The 17302-nt window shown below is 39.0% G+C and overlaps 3 protein-coding genes across 4 annotated transcripts; all 3 read left to right on the forward strand.

Annotated features, from left to right (window-relative positions):
* The first annotated feature begins 238 nt into the window (after positions 1 to 238).
* On the forward strand, positions 239 to 5632 carry LOC135626814 (cytochrome b5-like). The gene is made up of 3 exons (XM_065132459.1): positions 239 to 429; positions 4990 to 5056; positions 5142 to 5632. The coding sequence occupies exons 1-3, from the start codon at positions 343 to 345 to the stop codon at positions 5390 to 5392; spliced, it is 405 nt and encodes a 134-aa protein (XP_064988531.1). The 5' UTR covers positions 239 to 342; the 3' UTR covers positions 5393 to 5632.
* Positions 5633 to 6629: 997 nt separating this feature from the next.
* LOC103979627 (aldehyde oxidase GLOX-like) lies at positions 6630 to 8306 on the forward strand. Its single transcript, XM_009395796.3, has one exon. The coding sequence runs from the start codon at positions 6630 to 6632 to the stop codon at positions 8304 to 8306; it is 1677 nt and encodes a 558-aa protein (XP_009394071.2).
* A 1119-nt stretch (positions 8307 to 9425) lies between these two features.
* On the forward strand, positions 9426 to 16866 carry LOC103979371 (uncharacterized). 2 transcript variants are annotated; one of them, XM_009395496.3, is made up of 10 exons: positions 9426 to 9555; positions 10071 to 10096; positions 10604 to 10688; positions 10768 to 10977; positions 11858 to 11980; positions 13368 to 13425; positions 13503 to 13576; positions 13905 to 13993; positions 14062 to 14134; positions 16562 to 16866. In XM_009395496.3, exons 1-9 carry the CDS (start codon positions 9472 to 9474, stop codon positions 14129 to 14131), a joined length of 819 nt encoding a protein of 272 aa, XP_009393771.2. In that variant the 5' UTR covers positions 9426 to 9471; the 3' UTR covers positions 14132 to 14134; positions 16562 to 16866. The 2 variants fall into 2 exon arrangements, with proteins under 2 accessions (XP_009393771.2, XP_064988544.1); XM_065132472.1 differs by lacking the exon at positions 13905 to 13993 and having other exon boundaries at positions 16562 to 16743.
* The last annotated feature ends 436 nt before the right edge of the window (positions 16867 to 17302 follow it).

Raw genomic sequence — 17302 nt, forward strand, 5'->3', positions numbered from 1 at the left:
TATATATATATATATATATATATATATATATATATATATATATATATATATATATATATATATATATATATATATATCGGCAAATTTACGAGGATAAATCAGGAGATGAGAACGGTGGGGCTCACACCTCATTTGAGATGGGGGTTGGTCGGGTAAATTTTTGGGTAGGTTGTCTGTATTTCCAAAGAAAACCAATCAATAGTCAAATTGATGGATATAATAAGAGAAGTGTGTTCACCCACCGCCGTGCCCACCAAACCCTCCCCATCCCCTTCTTCGGATCTGTCTTCTGCATCGGTCTCTCCGCGTCTCAGATCAAGTTCGAGCGAGGGAGAGAGAGAGATGGGGAGCGATGCGAAGGTCTACACCTTGGCCGAGGTCTCGGCGCACAACACCCCCCAGGACTGTTGGCTCGTCGTCAACGGCAAGGTCGGTATTCATCTCTCCTATTGGATCCCTTCGATCCTCCCCAGATCTGATCACTTTTTCTCCTTTCTTTTTGGATCCGGTGACGTCTGGATTCGTCTGCCTGCTTGTCTGCAAAGTGTACGGCCTTCGGACCTTGGCCTTTCGGATCATGCCATCGTTTTGACTTAGAATTGCTGTGCTTATAGTTAGTCGCAGATTTAGATGTTGGGCTAATATTTGGAAACTTCGGAGAGAAGCACGCCTGGAACGATCCAGAGAAGATTGGCGATGCCCCTGCGACATGCACAATTCGACAAATTATCTGAAAAATGTTTTTCTAAAATCGTAGTAGTTTGTCCAGGTTTTCCTAAAACAACTATCGGCTATAGTCGACTTATTGTTCTACTTAAAGTTTCCAACCACCCGAATTACATGTCTCATGTCTGTCTGTGGGAACATAGGGCATGGATTTTCCTGAGTACACATTATTCACTCACTTAGGAAGCTTGCTTTCGTCTTTATTTGATGATATGTGGGAACTGGTCATGTTTATCTAACCCAGATGATAGCCAATTCTATTTATCATACTCATCCTTCCAACATATCTTTCTGCCAATACAGAGTCACGTGAATGACATAAGAAGATTGACAAATGAGATCTGGTATTTTTGAGAAAATTTTCAGTATATTGACACTTATTTGACCCAAGAAGTGTGGTAGAAATGAGACCTGATCGTGGTCAATGAACCATTTAACAATAAGAAGATAAAAACTACAAAGAATGTGTGCCACGTGGTTTTGCTTTTCTCCAGTATCAGTTGCCATGGAAGTATCAGAACGCAAAGTTGTAGCACATGAACCAAATCCAGCATTGAAACAAGATTTGGGGAGAATTTTGATGCATGCATGGTCTGTGAGCTCAAAGTTTTTCCCGGTGATTTAAAAAGCGCTAGGCGCCAAGGTCCAAAAACGCCCGAGGCGCTCGCCCGAGCAAAGCGAGGCGCTAAAATATAAAAATATATAATATAATTAATAAATATAATTATTTAAAATTTTAAATAAAAATATGCTATTAAATTAAGAAAATCTATTAACAGTATTGAAAATTAATCATTTCAAATAAACTTAATATTAACAGTATACTGTATACTGAGTCTGCTGATTGAGAAACAAGGAAGCGGCGGCGAGCAACGACAGCGGGAAAGGGAGCGGGAGCGACGAGCAGCGGGAGGCGCGAGCGGCGACAGCGATAGCGTTTGCGAGCAGCGACAGCGGCAGCGGCGAGCAGCGGCAGCGGGAGCTGGAGCGACGAGCAGCGGGAGGCACGAGCGGCGACAGAGGCAGTGTTTGCGAGCAGCGACAACGGCAGCGGGAGCAGGAGCGACGAGCAGCGGGAGGCGCGAGCGGCGACAACGGCAGCGTTTGCGAGTAGCGACAACGGCGAGCAGCGAGATCGGGATCGGGATCGAGAGTGGCAGTGGCAGTGGGTTAGGGTTGGGTAAGGGTTAAGGTTGGGTAAGGGTTATTTCGGTTTAGTTGGTTCGATTGAACCAACTAACCAACCGAACCAGGACCGAACCAGACCTAAAATCCTGGTTCGGTCGTCTTGGTTTACCCAGGCGCTCGCCCGAAGCGCCCAACGCCTAGGCTCGGGCGAGCGCCTAGGCGGCGCCTGTTTGAAGCGTGTCGCCTGGGAGATTAGCGAGGCGCTCGGGCCTCGCCTCGCCTCGCCCGAGCGCCTAGACGAGCGCCCGAGCGCCTTTTTCAATCACTGGTTTTTCCAAATATGTTTGTGACTGCAGAAGCATTGATGTAACCTTGGGATGTGTTTTTGACTCTACACATGGAAGCGGTCATCAATAGTTGTGGATACTTATATACTCAATAGTTGCCTGAGAAGAAAGACCACTAACATTGTCCACTTTTCAGAGGACAAATCCTTATCGGTAACATTTAGAAATTTCCCTATAAGATTTGATGAGATCTAGTGAGAATTGAGATTCTTTTTTGGTATCATGATAAAGGGACAAGAGGAAAAAAGCAATTTATGAAATAGGAAAGAAGTGAATGTTAGGCGTGAGATCAAATTTCTTTCTTTATGAAGTCTTTTGACTAATGAGATATTTTTTAATTTGATTAAAATCTGTTCAAAGATGAAATATATTTACTGAAATTTGATTTTTTTTTCCCCCTTGTATCTTCATCTCTACGCAAGGGAGGTGAATACATTTTGAAATTATCCTATAATTTATTTCATCTTTGTATATGGGGTTAATCAAGGGGCTAGAGAGATATGTGTGTAGTTCTATAATTTGAAGCATATACATTCAACTCATAATGAACTGTAGTTTTACTAGTGATATTACCTTCGACATTTTTGAATGCAGGGAAAGGATCCATGTAACCCATGAAAAATAAGTAGGATTCTCTGCCTTCTCTTGTCATTGTTGTCATCATTGTGTAACTTCGTCTAATAATTTAGTCATCTTATATTGGATGGCTTCTCTGTTAATGCTTTATATAGCTTGAAAGCATAGCATCAAATATGCATTTCTAGGATGAATATTTTAACTATCGTCCCATCTATCTCGTAGCAATTCCAATATCTTTAGAGTTGTCTCGTATAGGTTTCACTTTCCAATCCATTAGAGGATCCTTATTAACAGATATGTTATGTAATTCTTTTCACCAACGAAATTGTGCAAATCCCCTTTCCATGCTTTCCTTTTTCTCCATTATAGAACATTTTGAGGTTAGAGTTGCAAAGATGTTTGTCTCAGTGTCCTCTGAAAAAATCGTTAGAATCTTTATAGAAATATTGTAATTATCAGTGACTGGTATTGCTTTTTGTTCCTAAATTACAGGATTAGCATTATAAGTTATTTCTTCACATCTTCTTAATTCTTGATTAGCATCATGGGCAAAGTCAGAACGACTAATACTGATTGTAGCTTGATATCTGCCATTTTATTGTTGGTGTTTTAATCCAAGGAGATAACGAATGGTATTCTCATATAGATCAAGGATCACATGCTCTAGGTCAGATGTGTTTGATTCATCTTTGCATCACAAAATTTAAGTATTTTTATCCACTTTGATTTTCTTTCCTATAAACAAATCGTTCCTATTGCAGATAATTCTGCAATAAGGAAAGAATGATGAGGATGGCTAACAAAGTTGTGGGTTTGAAAAGTAAATTTATGTTTTTTGGTGTTAGTAAGAGATACTTGCAAAAAGTGAGGCAATGCTTTTAATAGAGTTGCTTTGAAGAGTTTCATAGAAAAATTCTAGAAATCTTAGAAAAGTATGAACTTTGCCTTTCTCACAAATAGTTAAGTAGTGAGCTGATAAATAAAAAAAGCTGCTCTGTCATTGGGATTTGTAACAACGAGAGATTCATTAATTGATGGACAATAGTACTACTTTTCCATCCATATCACTTCTGAGATGATATGATGAAATCAATGCCTTTTTGGTCTTCATAATTTGCTTCCATTAAGGAAAATGCCACCAACTTATTTCTTTATATTGGCATTTTGATGTCCTGGGATACATAAGAGGAGCTTCCTTCTATCTAAATGTGCTTTTCTTTATATTTGATTCTTTGGGAATTTAAATATTTTAGTATGATAGGGGATTGGTTATAGTCATCACTGAATCTTTTATGGAGTAGTGATACCATGACAATCTTCTAGCCCTCTTTTCTTTTTTTCCTTACCTTGAGATAATTCCTGCAATGTAATGTTGTGAATTAGTACTTGGAGCAACATAAACTAAATTACCAATGGACCATTAGTCTTGACATTCGATATTGTTGCTTGGTTATCGGGCTTTACTTTTTTTTTGTCAATCTAGACTCAGACCTATAATTCGGCATCTAAACGGAGGATTATGTTATGAATAGTCACTTTATAGTCATTATTTATTAAGTTCTTTATTTACTTTTGTTCTTCTTTACTATGTAATGAGAGATAAAACAATCACTTAAATGAGACTCCCAGGATTACACATACATTGATATGCTTCCTTAACGATGTTAATTCTGTACCAAATGCTCTCTTCTTTGTCGTAAAGACTTTTTGTGGAACCAATATGCTTCTTTCTATTTAATTAATCATTGTACACTCAGCAAAAAATTAAAGTTAATAAGCCAGTTGGATATGTCTATGTTGAAGAAGTGCCTGCTCTCAGTTTTACATACATAATTCTCTGTTGATATAATTGTTACTAAAGAAAAATGAATGGGGAAATTTTAGCCTTTTTTTAAGAGTTGCAATGGTGAATCTGCTTAGCTCTTTCTCCTTGTAGTTTAAACACAAAAATTTGTTGGCTACACTAAAAATGCTCCCACGTAGCACAAATGGAAACTTTTAAAGGATGTGAAGTCTTTAACCCCTGCTTTCTGAGTAGAGTTTACTAGGCAATAGCATCAAAAATATTAATCACTTCATTTGTCGGTGGTTTGTGTATAGCTGGTTTTCTTGTTCTCAAAAGGCCATTAATAGTGTTGCTTAATCAACTATCATTTTCAGAAGTTTCTCGTGTGGTATGTTCTTGGTTTTGATAAATTTGTCTTTGCAGGTTTATGATGTTACCAAATTCTTGGAAGATCACCCTGGGGGAGATGATGTTTTATTGTCATCGACTGGTAAATATATTTTATGTTATCCATTTCTCCATACAGCATCGTCATTCCATGACTTTCAATCTTGGACATGTTTTTTCTTTGTTAGGGAAAGATGCAACCGATGATTTTGAAGATGTTGGGCATAGCACCACTGCAAGAGCAATGATGGATGAGTACTACATCGGGGAGATTGACACGGCAACGATCCCTGAGAAAGTCAAATACACCGCCCCCAATCAACCTCACTACAACCAGGACAAGACATCCGAGTTCATCATCAAGCTCCTTCAGTTTTTGGTTCCACTAGCAATCTTGGGACTGGCTGTTGCTGTCAGAATCTACACGAAATCAGAATGAAGTAATTCATCGTCATAAGATGTTGCAATAATTAGTCAGAAAGCAGTGTTTGCAATCTCCTGAGTTACAGGTTCGTACACTATGGATTGGCTTTCAACTGCTTGCATGTACTTCATTTTATGGTCATCTGTTTTAGTCATATCATAGTACCCATTACCACTGAATTAAATGGCCGAGAGATGTAGTTTGTCTTTGTTCTTTCGTCTTCTAAATGGTGATGAACTTGCATGTGTTGTTCAATTACTCTTTCTATACTGCACGTATCAGTTCTGATCTGAAAGTTTCTCCTGGTTTTTTGTTAGAATAGAGGGACTCGTACTGTCAACTTTGCAATGCTTCATGCATGTCCCAGATAAAGTTACTGCTAATATTTAGGATGTACCATAGTTCTATTAGGGATAATGCCTTGATGGATGAGTAAATTGAAACCCTAATTATATTATGGTCGAAAACCTTTTGCAATGGACTTCTCTTGGATCTGATTATGACAAAGAAATGTGAACAATGTAGGTTTAAATTCTTACCACAAATAGAGAATGATATCTTGGAGTTTTATACAGCTTAGGATAAAATGGAGGCAGATTTGATACCATTCCCCACAAGATAATCCATTCATTAATTTTTTTATTGAGTTTGAACCAATCAAAATATTGAGATATTACATTTATTGTCCATACTTTTTTTACTTGTATGTGATGAATTGTTCCTCTATTATGTGCATTTGATGAAAATTGTGAATAAGAGCATGCAATAATCTAGAAAAGTGATAAAATTATATCTTTTCTTTTTAATTTACTCCCTGAGAATATATAGTATTTACATATGGGAATATTTAAGTCCCCAAAAAGATTTCCATGTAATCTGTCTTCAAGAAAAGAAACCTACGGCCAATCTGACGGAATCGCAATCACGATGCTCTGTCGACGTGAAATCACTGCGTACAGTTCTGCATGGCTAATAGCAAACATTCACCTGCACGCAGGTCAATCTTCCTGTAAGGTAATCTTAAAGAAGCTTAACTAAGACGAAAGCTTTGCACAGACAGCTACAACCGTAGCTCAAAACGCTCTTTGGATGATCCTAAAACATGCCAGAATCTTCATAGAATGAAAAGAATACCTTTCCTTTACCCCTTCAGATTTCCCTCCTTATATGCCCAACCATCATTCCTTCTTTCCTTCCTCCAATTAATCTTATACTCCTCGGCAGTTCTTCCTATCTTTCCTCGTATACGGAGATGTCGGTCATCAGTGATCGGGGTCTCTCCACTGTGATGAGCGGAGTAGGAAGACTTGGGTTGGTGCTGTTGCTCGTCCCATGGTGTGTGGTTTGGTCGGCTCGTGCAGGAGGATCGGGGAGAAGAGGAAGCTGGGAGCTGCTCCTCGACAGCACCGGCGCTGTCGCCATGCACATGGCGCTGACGTACTGCAACACCGTCGTCATGTTCGACCAGGTCAGCGCCGGGCCGTCCGGCCTCCGCATGCCCGGCTGCGGCCCTGACGACGACGGCAAGCGTTCCTGCTGGGTGCACTCCGTCGAGTACGACATCGCCGCCAACGCCGTCCGCCCACTCGCCCTCAAGACCGACCCCTGGTGCTCCTCCGGCGCCTTCCTCAGCGACGGCGTCTTCGCCCAGACCGGCGGGTACGGCGACGGCGTCCGTAGAGTTCGGTACTTCGACCCGTCGGATCCCCTGCCCCGGTGGAGCGAGTCGAGCGAGCTGCTTGTTGACAAGCGGTGGTACTCCTCCGACCATGTCCTCCCGGAGAAGGACCGCGTGATCATCGTGGGCGGCCTCAACGTCTTCACGTACGAATTCATCCCGAAAACCGCGCCGAAGGAAGGCGCGTTCGAGCTGCCGTTCCTGCGCCAGACTCGCGACAAGAAGGAGAGCGGCGACAACCTCTACCCCTTCATCCACCTCTCCTCCGACGGAAACCTCTTCATCTTCGCCAACCACGACTCCATCCTCTTCGACTATAACCGGAATCAGGTGGTCAAGACCTTCCCGACGATGCCCGGAGGAGGCCCACGGAACTACCCCAGCACAGGCTCCTGCGTGATGCTCCCGCTGGACTTCAGCGACGGGTTCCTGAAGGTGGAGGTCATGATATGTGGAGGAGCCGCCACCGGAGCCTACCGCGCGTGGAGGCGTGGCAAGTTCTACCGAGCTCTGAGCTCATGCGGGCGGATGGTGATCACCGACGACGAACCCAACTGGGCGATGGAGGACATGCCCGGGCCGCGGCTCATGAACGACATGCTCCTCCTCCCCACCGGCGACGTGCTTCTCATCAACGGCGCCACCCATGGCTGCGCCGGATGGCGGAGAGCCAAGAATCCATCGTACGCCCCTTACCTCTACAAACCAAACAACGAAGCAGGGGAGCGGTTCTCCTTGCTGAACCCTTCAAGCATAGCCAGAATGTACCATTCCACGGCGATCGTTCTTCCTGACGGTAGGATCCTGGTGGGAGGCAGCAACCCCTACAAGAACTACACCTTCGGCGTCCCATACCCGACCGAGCTAAGGTTGGAGGCGTTCACTCCCTACTACATGGACACGTTCTTCGACAGCAGAAGGCCGTCGAACCTGTCGGTCCAGTGCGGTGAAGGCCGTGACCGGATCGGCTACGGCGAGGAGTTCATCGTCCGGTTCGAGCTGGGCCGGAAGCCGGGCAAGTTGGAGTTCGTCGTCTACGCGCCGCCGTTCGCGACGCACTCGCAGTCCATGAACCAGCGGATGCTGAAGCTTGGGTGCAGTGGTCTGGTGAGGGAGACGAACGGGGCGGTGCATGCGGTGCTCAAGGCTCCGCCTTCTTCCACTGTGGCACCTGCCGGGTTCTACCTGCTCTCCGTCGTCAATGGAGGGATCCCCAGCAAGTTCGAGTGGCTAAGGTTCGCTCATGAATGAAATGGCTTGGGAATGCGAGGATGAATTCTTTCTTGGTCGAAGTTACATGCCATTTTCATGTTTGGAGGATTCCAATCTGTTCTTTGGGTAAGAAAGTAGAGCTCAACACATCTCCTGACGCAAGTCATATTGATCATAAAGAACAAGACGTCAAAACATCAACCAGAAATAGTTCACCAACCGAAGCAACCAAATCAGAAGCCACAAGCTGTCAAAGGTGCAATTAAAGATCATTAAGGCTGGCTTTGAATCAGTGGATTATTTGAATTGATGAATCAATTTATCAAAGGATAACATAAAACCATATATCTCAATAGTTTGAAGTTGATTGCATAGATCCGTAAACAATCATAATAATAATACTAAAATCAATTTTTTTAGTAACTAATGATTTCATCATTAAAACAAATAGATGATGAAATCAACATGGCATTCAAATTAATCAAGAAGATCAGAGAAATGAATATATATGTATATATATACATATATATATATACATACATACATATATATATATATATATATATATATATATATATATACATATATGTGTATATATATATATATACACATATATGTGTATATATATATACATATATATATGAATACATATATACATATATATATATATATACATATATATATATACATATATACATATATATATATATATATACATATATATATATATACATATATATATATATATACATATATATATATATACATATATATATATATACATATATATATATATACATATATATATATACATATATATATATATACATATATATATATATATATACATATGTATATATATATATATATATTCCCAAAATGATATGTTCTCCACTAGCAAAGCTATGTGAGTTGGGAATAAGCTATATGAATATTAATTTATAATTTTTAACATAGCACATATTTAATTTGTAGTTAATTGTGTACAAAATTAAGATTTCTTAAGAGATAAACATCCATTAGTAGGTGTCATATTAAGAGACTAATCACAAATCAGATTGCTGAAGAGGATAACGGCTGATATATATGGCCATATCGGGCGTGTGTACAAAGCCGATATATCGGGTTAAGTGTGTCTCAACCGAAGGGAAGCATTAAAATTACGAACCGCCCCTTTCGTCGCACTACGCTTCCTCCGAGCGCCATGGGAGGAGCGGTCGGAGCGATCCCCATCCTCGTCGCCGCCCTGGTCCTCTCCCTTTGCCTCCATGGATGCCGATCTGTCCAGGTTCTTGAATTGTCGCTGTTCCCTCTTCCTTGATTTGGTCTTTTGTTTGATGATACTGCGGTCAAATAGCAAGGGTTTCTTATGCATTTTTTCAACGAAACTCGTCACGGTGTTGCCGCCGATTGGGTTTCTTTTACCGGTTAGGGTCTTGAATCTTGTTACTTGATGTTGTTTCGATGCGGAAAAGGAAATCTTGATTCCGATCTAGACACAGTTGCTGCGATTCGTTGATGCTCTTAATAGAGGAGATGCCTGTTCAGTGATTTGCATAATTCTGATGATGGCTTCGGTTTCATGTTTGTTTGATTCTTGACATCTTAAGTTCTTAACTATAAATTTTACTTCTTGTTGTTTGTTCTTGCTGCAATTAAAATCCGTTCCTTCTTTCTAATAAAGAAAATTGGTATTCGATCCTTGTTGAATTAATTCTATACATTTATTCTTTCTGTTATGACTGTAATCACTTTCTTGTAGTGTTGATCCTATTTAACTCTGTTTTTTCTTTTGTGTTCTAGGAATTAAGTGGAGTTGCTGGAACCCGGTAATACATTTTACTTAATTACATTGTTTGTTGAATTTCTTGTATATATAGTTTCTTCAAAATTTTTTTGAGTATATAGTTTTTTTTTCTTGAATTTCTTGAGTATCTATAAGTTGCACGCTGTTCATCCTTTAGTTCCTCAATTGGTCAGCTTCTTACTACATTTATGGATGCGGATCAGTGGAGAATATTTCTATTTTCTTAACTACCTGTCATTGGAGGAAAGCAGAGTCTTAAATTAATTGGAGCACTTATTCTTTTTCTTATAGTCAAGTTTCTTCTGTATTTTGAACTCATTCTTGTGTCATAGAAGAACATCTTATTTATTACTATTCCTGGTTCGAATGCATCAACATCAACAAATAACAATCTCTGATGCTCCAACAATTTGTCGGATGCTCCAACAATTCCCATCATTGAGTTTGCTCATGATTCCTGGTTTGCTTGTTTGTATATGGTTTGAAAGAGCACCGATTTGTTCTATTAATGTTTGCATTTCATTTTCAGGACTCATTTACAAGATGATACAAAAAAGCATGAAGTACATTGTTCTAGGGAAAGGAGTAGGATTGCTTGGAAAATTATTGAAGAGGCATGGACATTATATTGTTCTAGTTATGTTGTTTTTCATTTGGATGGATGTCTCTTATAAGATATCAGTGACATTGCAGTATTTAATGCCCTTCGTAGAGCAAGAGCAATATGAAATTTCCAGTAAGTGCAGGCTCCATTCTGATAATGATATGTTCCGGGAACAAGAGCAGCATAAGATTCATGTGGAAACAAATGAGTGGCGCTGTGGCTTCTGTAAGAAAAGCTTCCGAGCTGAGAAATTTCTCGATCAACATTTTGACAACCGACACTATAATCTGCTGAATTATGTAAGTGCAACTGGATAGATAATTAAATTGTTGTAAATTCTATTTTACGAGGCTTTTCAAATCACAATTTTTCTTATATTAACAATCTATTGGATTTACTATAAAGAAACAAATCTGTATTTCTTTTCAATGCATGGAATCCTTAGACACTTACCTGAGTAGAATTTTTTCCATTTAATGCATTTTTGGTGCCTCATGACCAGCAAATACTTGTCCTCCTCAGCTGTCGGCTCCTTCTTGATTGTCTCTTTATCAGCCAGAAAGTTTCCTGCCATTTCTTGGTGGTTAAGAGTTGAAACGTCCTATCTTCTGTAGACTCCTTGTAGGTGGATCAACGATGTTGATTTTAGCTAGTTCAAACTGCAAACTATATAATGTTATCAGTTAAATTAATTCATTTAAATGAAGATGATTTTAAAGGATATCAGGCAGTATGATTAGAATTCAACAATTCCTCTTGGTAGCCAGGCTTTGCATATCACCATGCCTTCAGCACTGCTTATACTGGTCATTAGGGTCAATATTAATGGGTTTTCTTATACTTGATCGGAATTGTCCAGCTCCCATCTAATGAGTATACCGTAGAAATCAATATCTATTATGCATTCAAAATGCTGGTGCATGTGTTTTAATGTATCCTTATTTTGTTATAAATTTTAGTGAATATACTGCTTTTTCTTTATTTTATTCTTTAATGGCTTTTATCTCTAAATGATATTTTTATATTGCTTCCATCTTTTTACTAGTTGTCATGTATTAGGCTATGCTGCATAGATCTTTGTGACCTTACAATTTTAAATACTCTGTGTTATTAGTACGTTTCTCTGTTATTTAAAGAGCTGGTACTAGGTTTGAAAGTTCAACTGTTTATCGTATTCAGAGCCAAGGACAATGCTTGGCAGACTTGTGTGGAGCACTGCATTGTGACCGGATGGTCGAGTCCAAGAAGTCCAAGACTAAATGCAATCCAGCAGCTGCTGCTCGGAACCACCATCTTTGTGAGGTTCATTTCATCTCATGTAATTTTGTAATATCTTGATATACTGAATTACCGATCAAGATGCTTATGGCTTATCATAATCTACATGATAGAAATAATCTGGTCAAAATTGATCTGCATCTTTGGCATGTATGTCTATGTTGTATTGAACATGCCAGAGTTATGGAAATTAAGTTTGGTGTCTGTTTCTTATTTAGGAAGCAGAAATTCATTAAAAAGTAAGAAATGACGAGTCATTGATTGATGCCCCTTAATTTGGAGGATAACTATGACTGTTTGGAAAGTTCTTTGATCATTAAACTTCAAGTAGTCATACTTACCTGTTTCCTTTTCATATTGGACCAAGATTGACCAACTGGCCTTTTACAGGTATTAATTAAAGTAATTGATGCATCAAAGAAAACTAGATTGGTAGTATGGTATTTCAGATTCTGTAATGAACCAATGGCAGCCATCTCCTGACCATGTACATATCTTTAATATGAAAGGTTAGCCAAGCCTAAATACTTGAAACTTCTTTGTCCTTGATACAGTCCAAGCAGTTTTAACTTGTTCATTATTAGTCAATTAAATCAAGTAACAGACTTATGCCCGCTGTAAAGGTCAATTTCATAGCAAAGGTAGTTCTGTGGAAATAATTAGTCAGCCTATGTGCATTCATGCCTGAAGAAATCATATGGAGTTACAAGTTTCTGGATCTCATAAAAAATGATGTCAGCCATCTTGTGATCAGAAATTAATTATTGTTCCAAACAATGTCTGCAGTACCGAACTATACCGCCCGGTACGTATCGGTCCGACAGGTTGTCGGTACGCAGATCGTCTGTTACCGGTCCGAGTGTACTGTAGCACTGTAGCAGAGCTACAGTACTCGGCACACCTGGGTGTACCACTCGGTATACCGTACCATACCGGTACCGAGCCTAGGTTGAAACACCGGTACGATACGCTATTGCGAACCTTGGTTCCAAGCAAGGTTCGACGTATCGTACCGTACCGGCGTTTCGACTCAGGCTCGGTACGGTACGGTACCAGTGTATCGGGCGGTACATCAGGGCGTACCGAGCGGTACACCCTGGTGTACCGAATAATTTTATATTTTTTATATTGTAGCAGTGCTACAGCATAGTACTGTAGTACTGCTACAACCTACAGTAGAATACTGTAGCACTGTAGCGGTACCGGGCGGTCCACGTATCGGTAACCTGTCGGACCGGTACGTACCGCCTGGTATGGGCGGTACGCTTCGGTACGATAGACCTTGGTTCCAAGTGCTTGTCATAGTTTACTTCGTCCTAGGCAATGAACAACCCTTTGTATGATGTATATAGATGATAAGGTTTTTCATTTTGTCCCTATTCAGTTAAATTGTCAATATCTTTTTATCCAGAGCCTTGCAGATAATTGTTTTCCAACCAACCAAGGTCATTCGGCAAGTCGTCTTCATGGTATGCTTTAAGCTATCTGAACATGTCAGAGTTACTGTTGAATCATTGATTATTTTCTGATGGTGGTATATTTGCAGAATTTTTCCTGCGTCAGTTTTGTGATGCTCATACATGCACAGGGGGGAAGAAGCCCTTCTCTCGGGGTGGCAAGGTAAGGTTTAGCTAGGTTTTTGGGTTTACACAGCTAATTATGCTTTATTGTGATTGGTATGGTTTCAGGCTGTGGGGATTGAGTTTCTGTGTAATTCAGAAGTCTTTGTAATAAAGTTTAGTTCTTTGAAAGGCAATAATAGGATTGATGTTTTTCTTTTTCTTTTTGTTTGTGTTTAAGCTCACTTCTGTAGTATTGTATGTTAATCTTATGTTCTCATATATACACTTGTTTACATCACATTTTTTATAAGTTCTTTATTTAAAACCAAACAAAAAATTGACACTGTTGATATTCTCACTGTAACCTGTTGCCTCTTCTTTTGCAGAAGCAATCAAGTGTCCTTTACCTGGCTGTCTGTATATTGATAGTGATGTTGTTGCCTCTGTTCTATCTAATGGTTTATTTGCATCAAAGGTATTTATTTGTCTAAAATCATTGTATTATTAGTTCTGAATGGTGCTCACATGATTTTGATTTTCTAGAGAAATGAAGAAACACATCCAAGACTTGAAACGCATCCGAAAAACAGGGCGGAAGACAAAGCCTTCATAGATGGTAAGAACTACATAATGCAGCAATTTGACGAATATTAAGGGACAAATCTTTGACTTGAAATTCTTCTTAGCTACTAGCATGTTTGATCTTTCATGTTATGTTGTAAATCATATGCTTCTACCTATATATATATTTCATTTTGTGTCGCAAGATCTTTTTCTGGATTTGTAATTATTAAAGAGTAGAAGTTGAAAATCTCTCTGATGTATCTTATTCATGTTAATTACTACATGTATAATAATTTATCAAAAATTTTGTTATTTGAAAATCACATCCTCCTACCTTTTTATACTTCAAGTTGCAGCATAGGTTTTATGGGTTTCTATTATTACTAACGAGTACAAGTAAAAAATCTTTCTGCTATACCTTTTTCATATTCATTTCATGTTATGATAATTGATCAACAATTTTGTTGTGTTTTTTAGCCATTATCATCTTGGACAGCCCATGATGCTTTGGTATTTTGTTGATTATCAAGTTAGCTTGGGAACATTTTGTCAATTTTCTTTGCCTTTTTGTTTGGAGTTCCCATGACTTTGAACATTTCTTGTGTCTTCATGTCTGTACCAGCTAATTATCCTTGTCGTTCACCAAATGCCCCTTGTATCAGGTTTTTTTTATAATAGTCCTATCTTGTTTTGCTGAATCATAGCATGTTGACATGCTTAAACTTAATTTTTTTTGCATTTTCAAGGGTTTTATTTAGGTGATCCTTTTTGCTGGATCTCACTCTTCTATCACTTCATCTGCATAATCCCTTTAGTGGTGTCATAACTATCTTTGAACCTTGAAATCTTCTTTATGGTTGCTGTTTGTGCTGGTCAACTGGTATCATGAGCCATGCTACTTGTCTGGCATATCCATACAGGCATGTTGGGAAGGCTTGACAAAGTTTAGGTGAAACGAAAGTAAGTGGTAGGCAGTTACTAGTCTGTGCTGCCATCACCACTATTAAGATCAACATTGTCAAAGTATCACCATTATATGAGCTTCAATCAAAGTGAAGGCAGTGATGAAGGGGAGCTAACATGAAACTCCAATAAAAAAAATAGATTTCATTATGAACCTCAGTCACATTCAGCATGGTCTTCTCTTTAGAATCGGTGATGCTTGCTTTATTGTGATCTTTGGTGAACTTGTGTTCTCTCATCATGAAACACAGAGGCTTTTGGTCTGAAGTAACATTGACACCCCATTCAAAATCATGTAGGTAATGCCTATCTATTTATTTACATTGAGCATTTTGCGTAGTATGTGCAGAATATTTGACTAGGACAATTATGGGCTTACCCTTTTTTTTTTCTTTGTTGGTTGTGCGCAAGTGGGCCAATTATTTTTTGCCTTCACAAATGAAGTACACCATCTGTGCTGAAATCAAAATGACATGGACCATAATGTCAAAGTCAATTAAAGATGGTTTATTTTGTTATTGATTGTACATTTTGTTTACCTTGATGGCTTGATGTAATTGCTGTAGTCTTTTGCCTTTGTCTTTAGTTAAGTGATTATAATTGAGTCTTCATGGTAATTCTGTCACTTCTAGTTATTTTCTAGGCAAAGAACACAGATAAAGCTTATCAAACTGAGTTAAGAAATTATAATTGAAGCTTCTTGAAGATCATCAATATAATGTTTTTCTTTGAGTCAAAGGATAGGGAAAGCTTATCAAGCTTTAGGAAGTGACGACCTTACACTTTGGTCAATTTCCCAAGTAGCAACTGCCAGATTGCCATGCACTCTATGAACTATGCATTTATCTGACTCCCAAAATTTATGATATGCAGGAAGGAACATCCTGATTTTTGCTGTCTTATGAGTTCCTGAATTCTCTGCCTCTTACTGCACATATACTTTTGGATATAATTGTTTATTCTTTGAACTTCATAACATTCTGTATTCTGCACAAGTTGGCTTTTGAGTATCCTTGCCTCCTTGTATTGGAAAACCCATTCTTTACGCATGTGGTGTTTCTGCCATTGCTTGTAGACGTTATCTGAAGCTGGCTTCTGATCCACCAAATTCATCGAAATGCTTCCTTGTGTGCTATGGTAGTCCGTTTGCTAGAATCCCTGTAGGATGAACACAGATTCATCTGAGTCGATGTTGGGTGTCTTGCTTCAATGGAAATAACCATTGTTTGGGGCATTTGTACTTTCAGGTGACTAGTGGTATCACACACTATTATTGGTGTGCACTGACTTTTTTTTAAGAAAACTAAAAACTCTTTGTGCCATTGAGCTTCGAATTGCCAAATTATGAATGCTCCTCTTAGCTGCTCAGCCTGAAGTTGAAGGCATCAGTCGAACAACAATTAATTGACTAATTCGTCAAAGGACTCTTCACTTTTCTTTTTCCATATGCCTTTTCTAAATGCTGATAACTCAGATGCTTGGTTTCTCATCAGCTTTATTTGATGATGGTTTGCAGAGGAAGGATGAAGCAAATCAGCTGGTGGAAAGCTATGGAGTCACCCCCGAATCCAGTGTTGCAATATTGCCTCTGCATGGTGAAGTTTTGTATTATGAGTTTCTGATGTGCAGAAATATCCTTCACTGATCTTTCCATAAACACAGTTTGCCCAGAATGCACTCTGAATTCTGAAGCATGCATTCTTTGTAATGTGTAATTAATTAACTGACTAGCCCTGTGATTGTGGTGGTCATTTTGACTTCAGATATTTTATCATGAACGGAGGTTCAAATGAATTAACTACAGACTACCCTTTTCTTCAACATGATTTCTCCAATTAAAACAATTGATCCTTTTGGTGTGGTAGATTCCATGTAAGATTGGGGTATTACGTATGGAGGCCTTTCTTTACCTATAATTTTACTGCATTCAACCGTAAGATCTAATATGCAGCATATTAGATCTTATAATAGGATTTGAACATCCTGTGTTTTGATCACCAGCCTGTTTACTTGGGGGAGAAGTAATACATCCATAGGTTGGTTTTTCTGATGTGCCTATTTGGAATGCAAGAAAAGAAAAGGTAAGATTAAAGTTAAAGATTGTCATTAGAACGCCCTGTGATCAAATTTTACTCTACAACAAACTAGAGGGTACAATGGAGGAGTCATCGCTTTTTTGAACTGCTGTGTTAAATTTCTCGACACAATGTATATATATCAATGGCTGTATGCAATCATAATCTATCCAACAAGGCTC

This window comes from Musa acuminata, chromosome BXJ1-3 (genome assembly GCF_036884655.1).
Source record: "Musa acuminata AAA Group cultivar baxijiao chromosome BXJ1-3, Cavendish_Baxijiao_AAA, whole genome shotgun sequence".
NCBI lineage: Eukaryota > Viridiplantae > Streptophyta > Magnoliopsida > Zingiberales > Musaceae > Musa > Musa acuminata.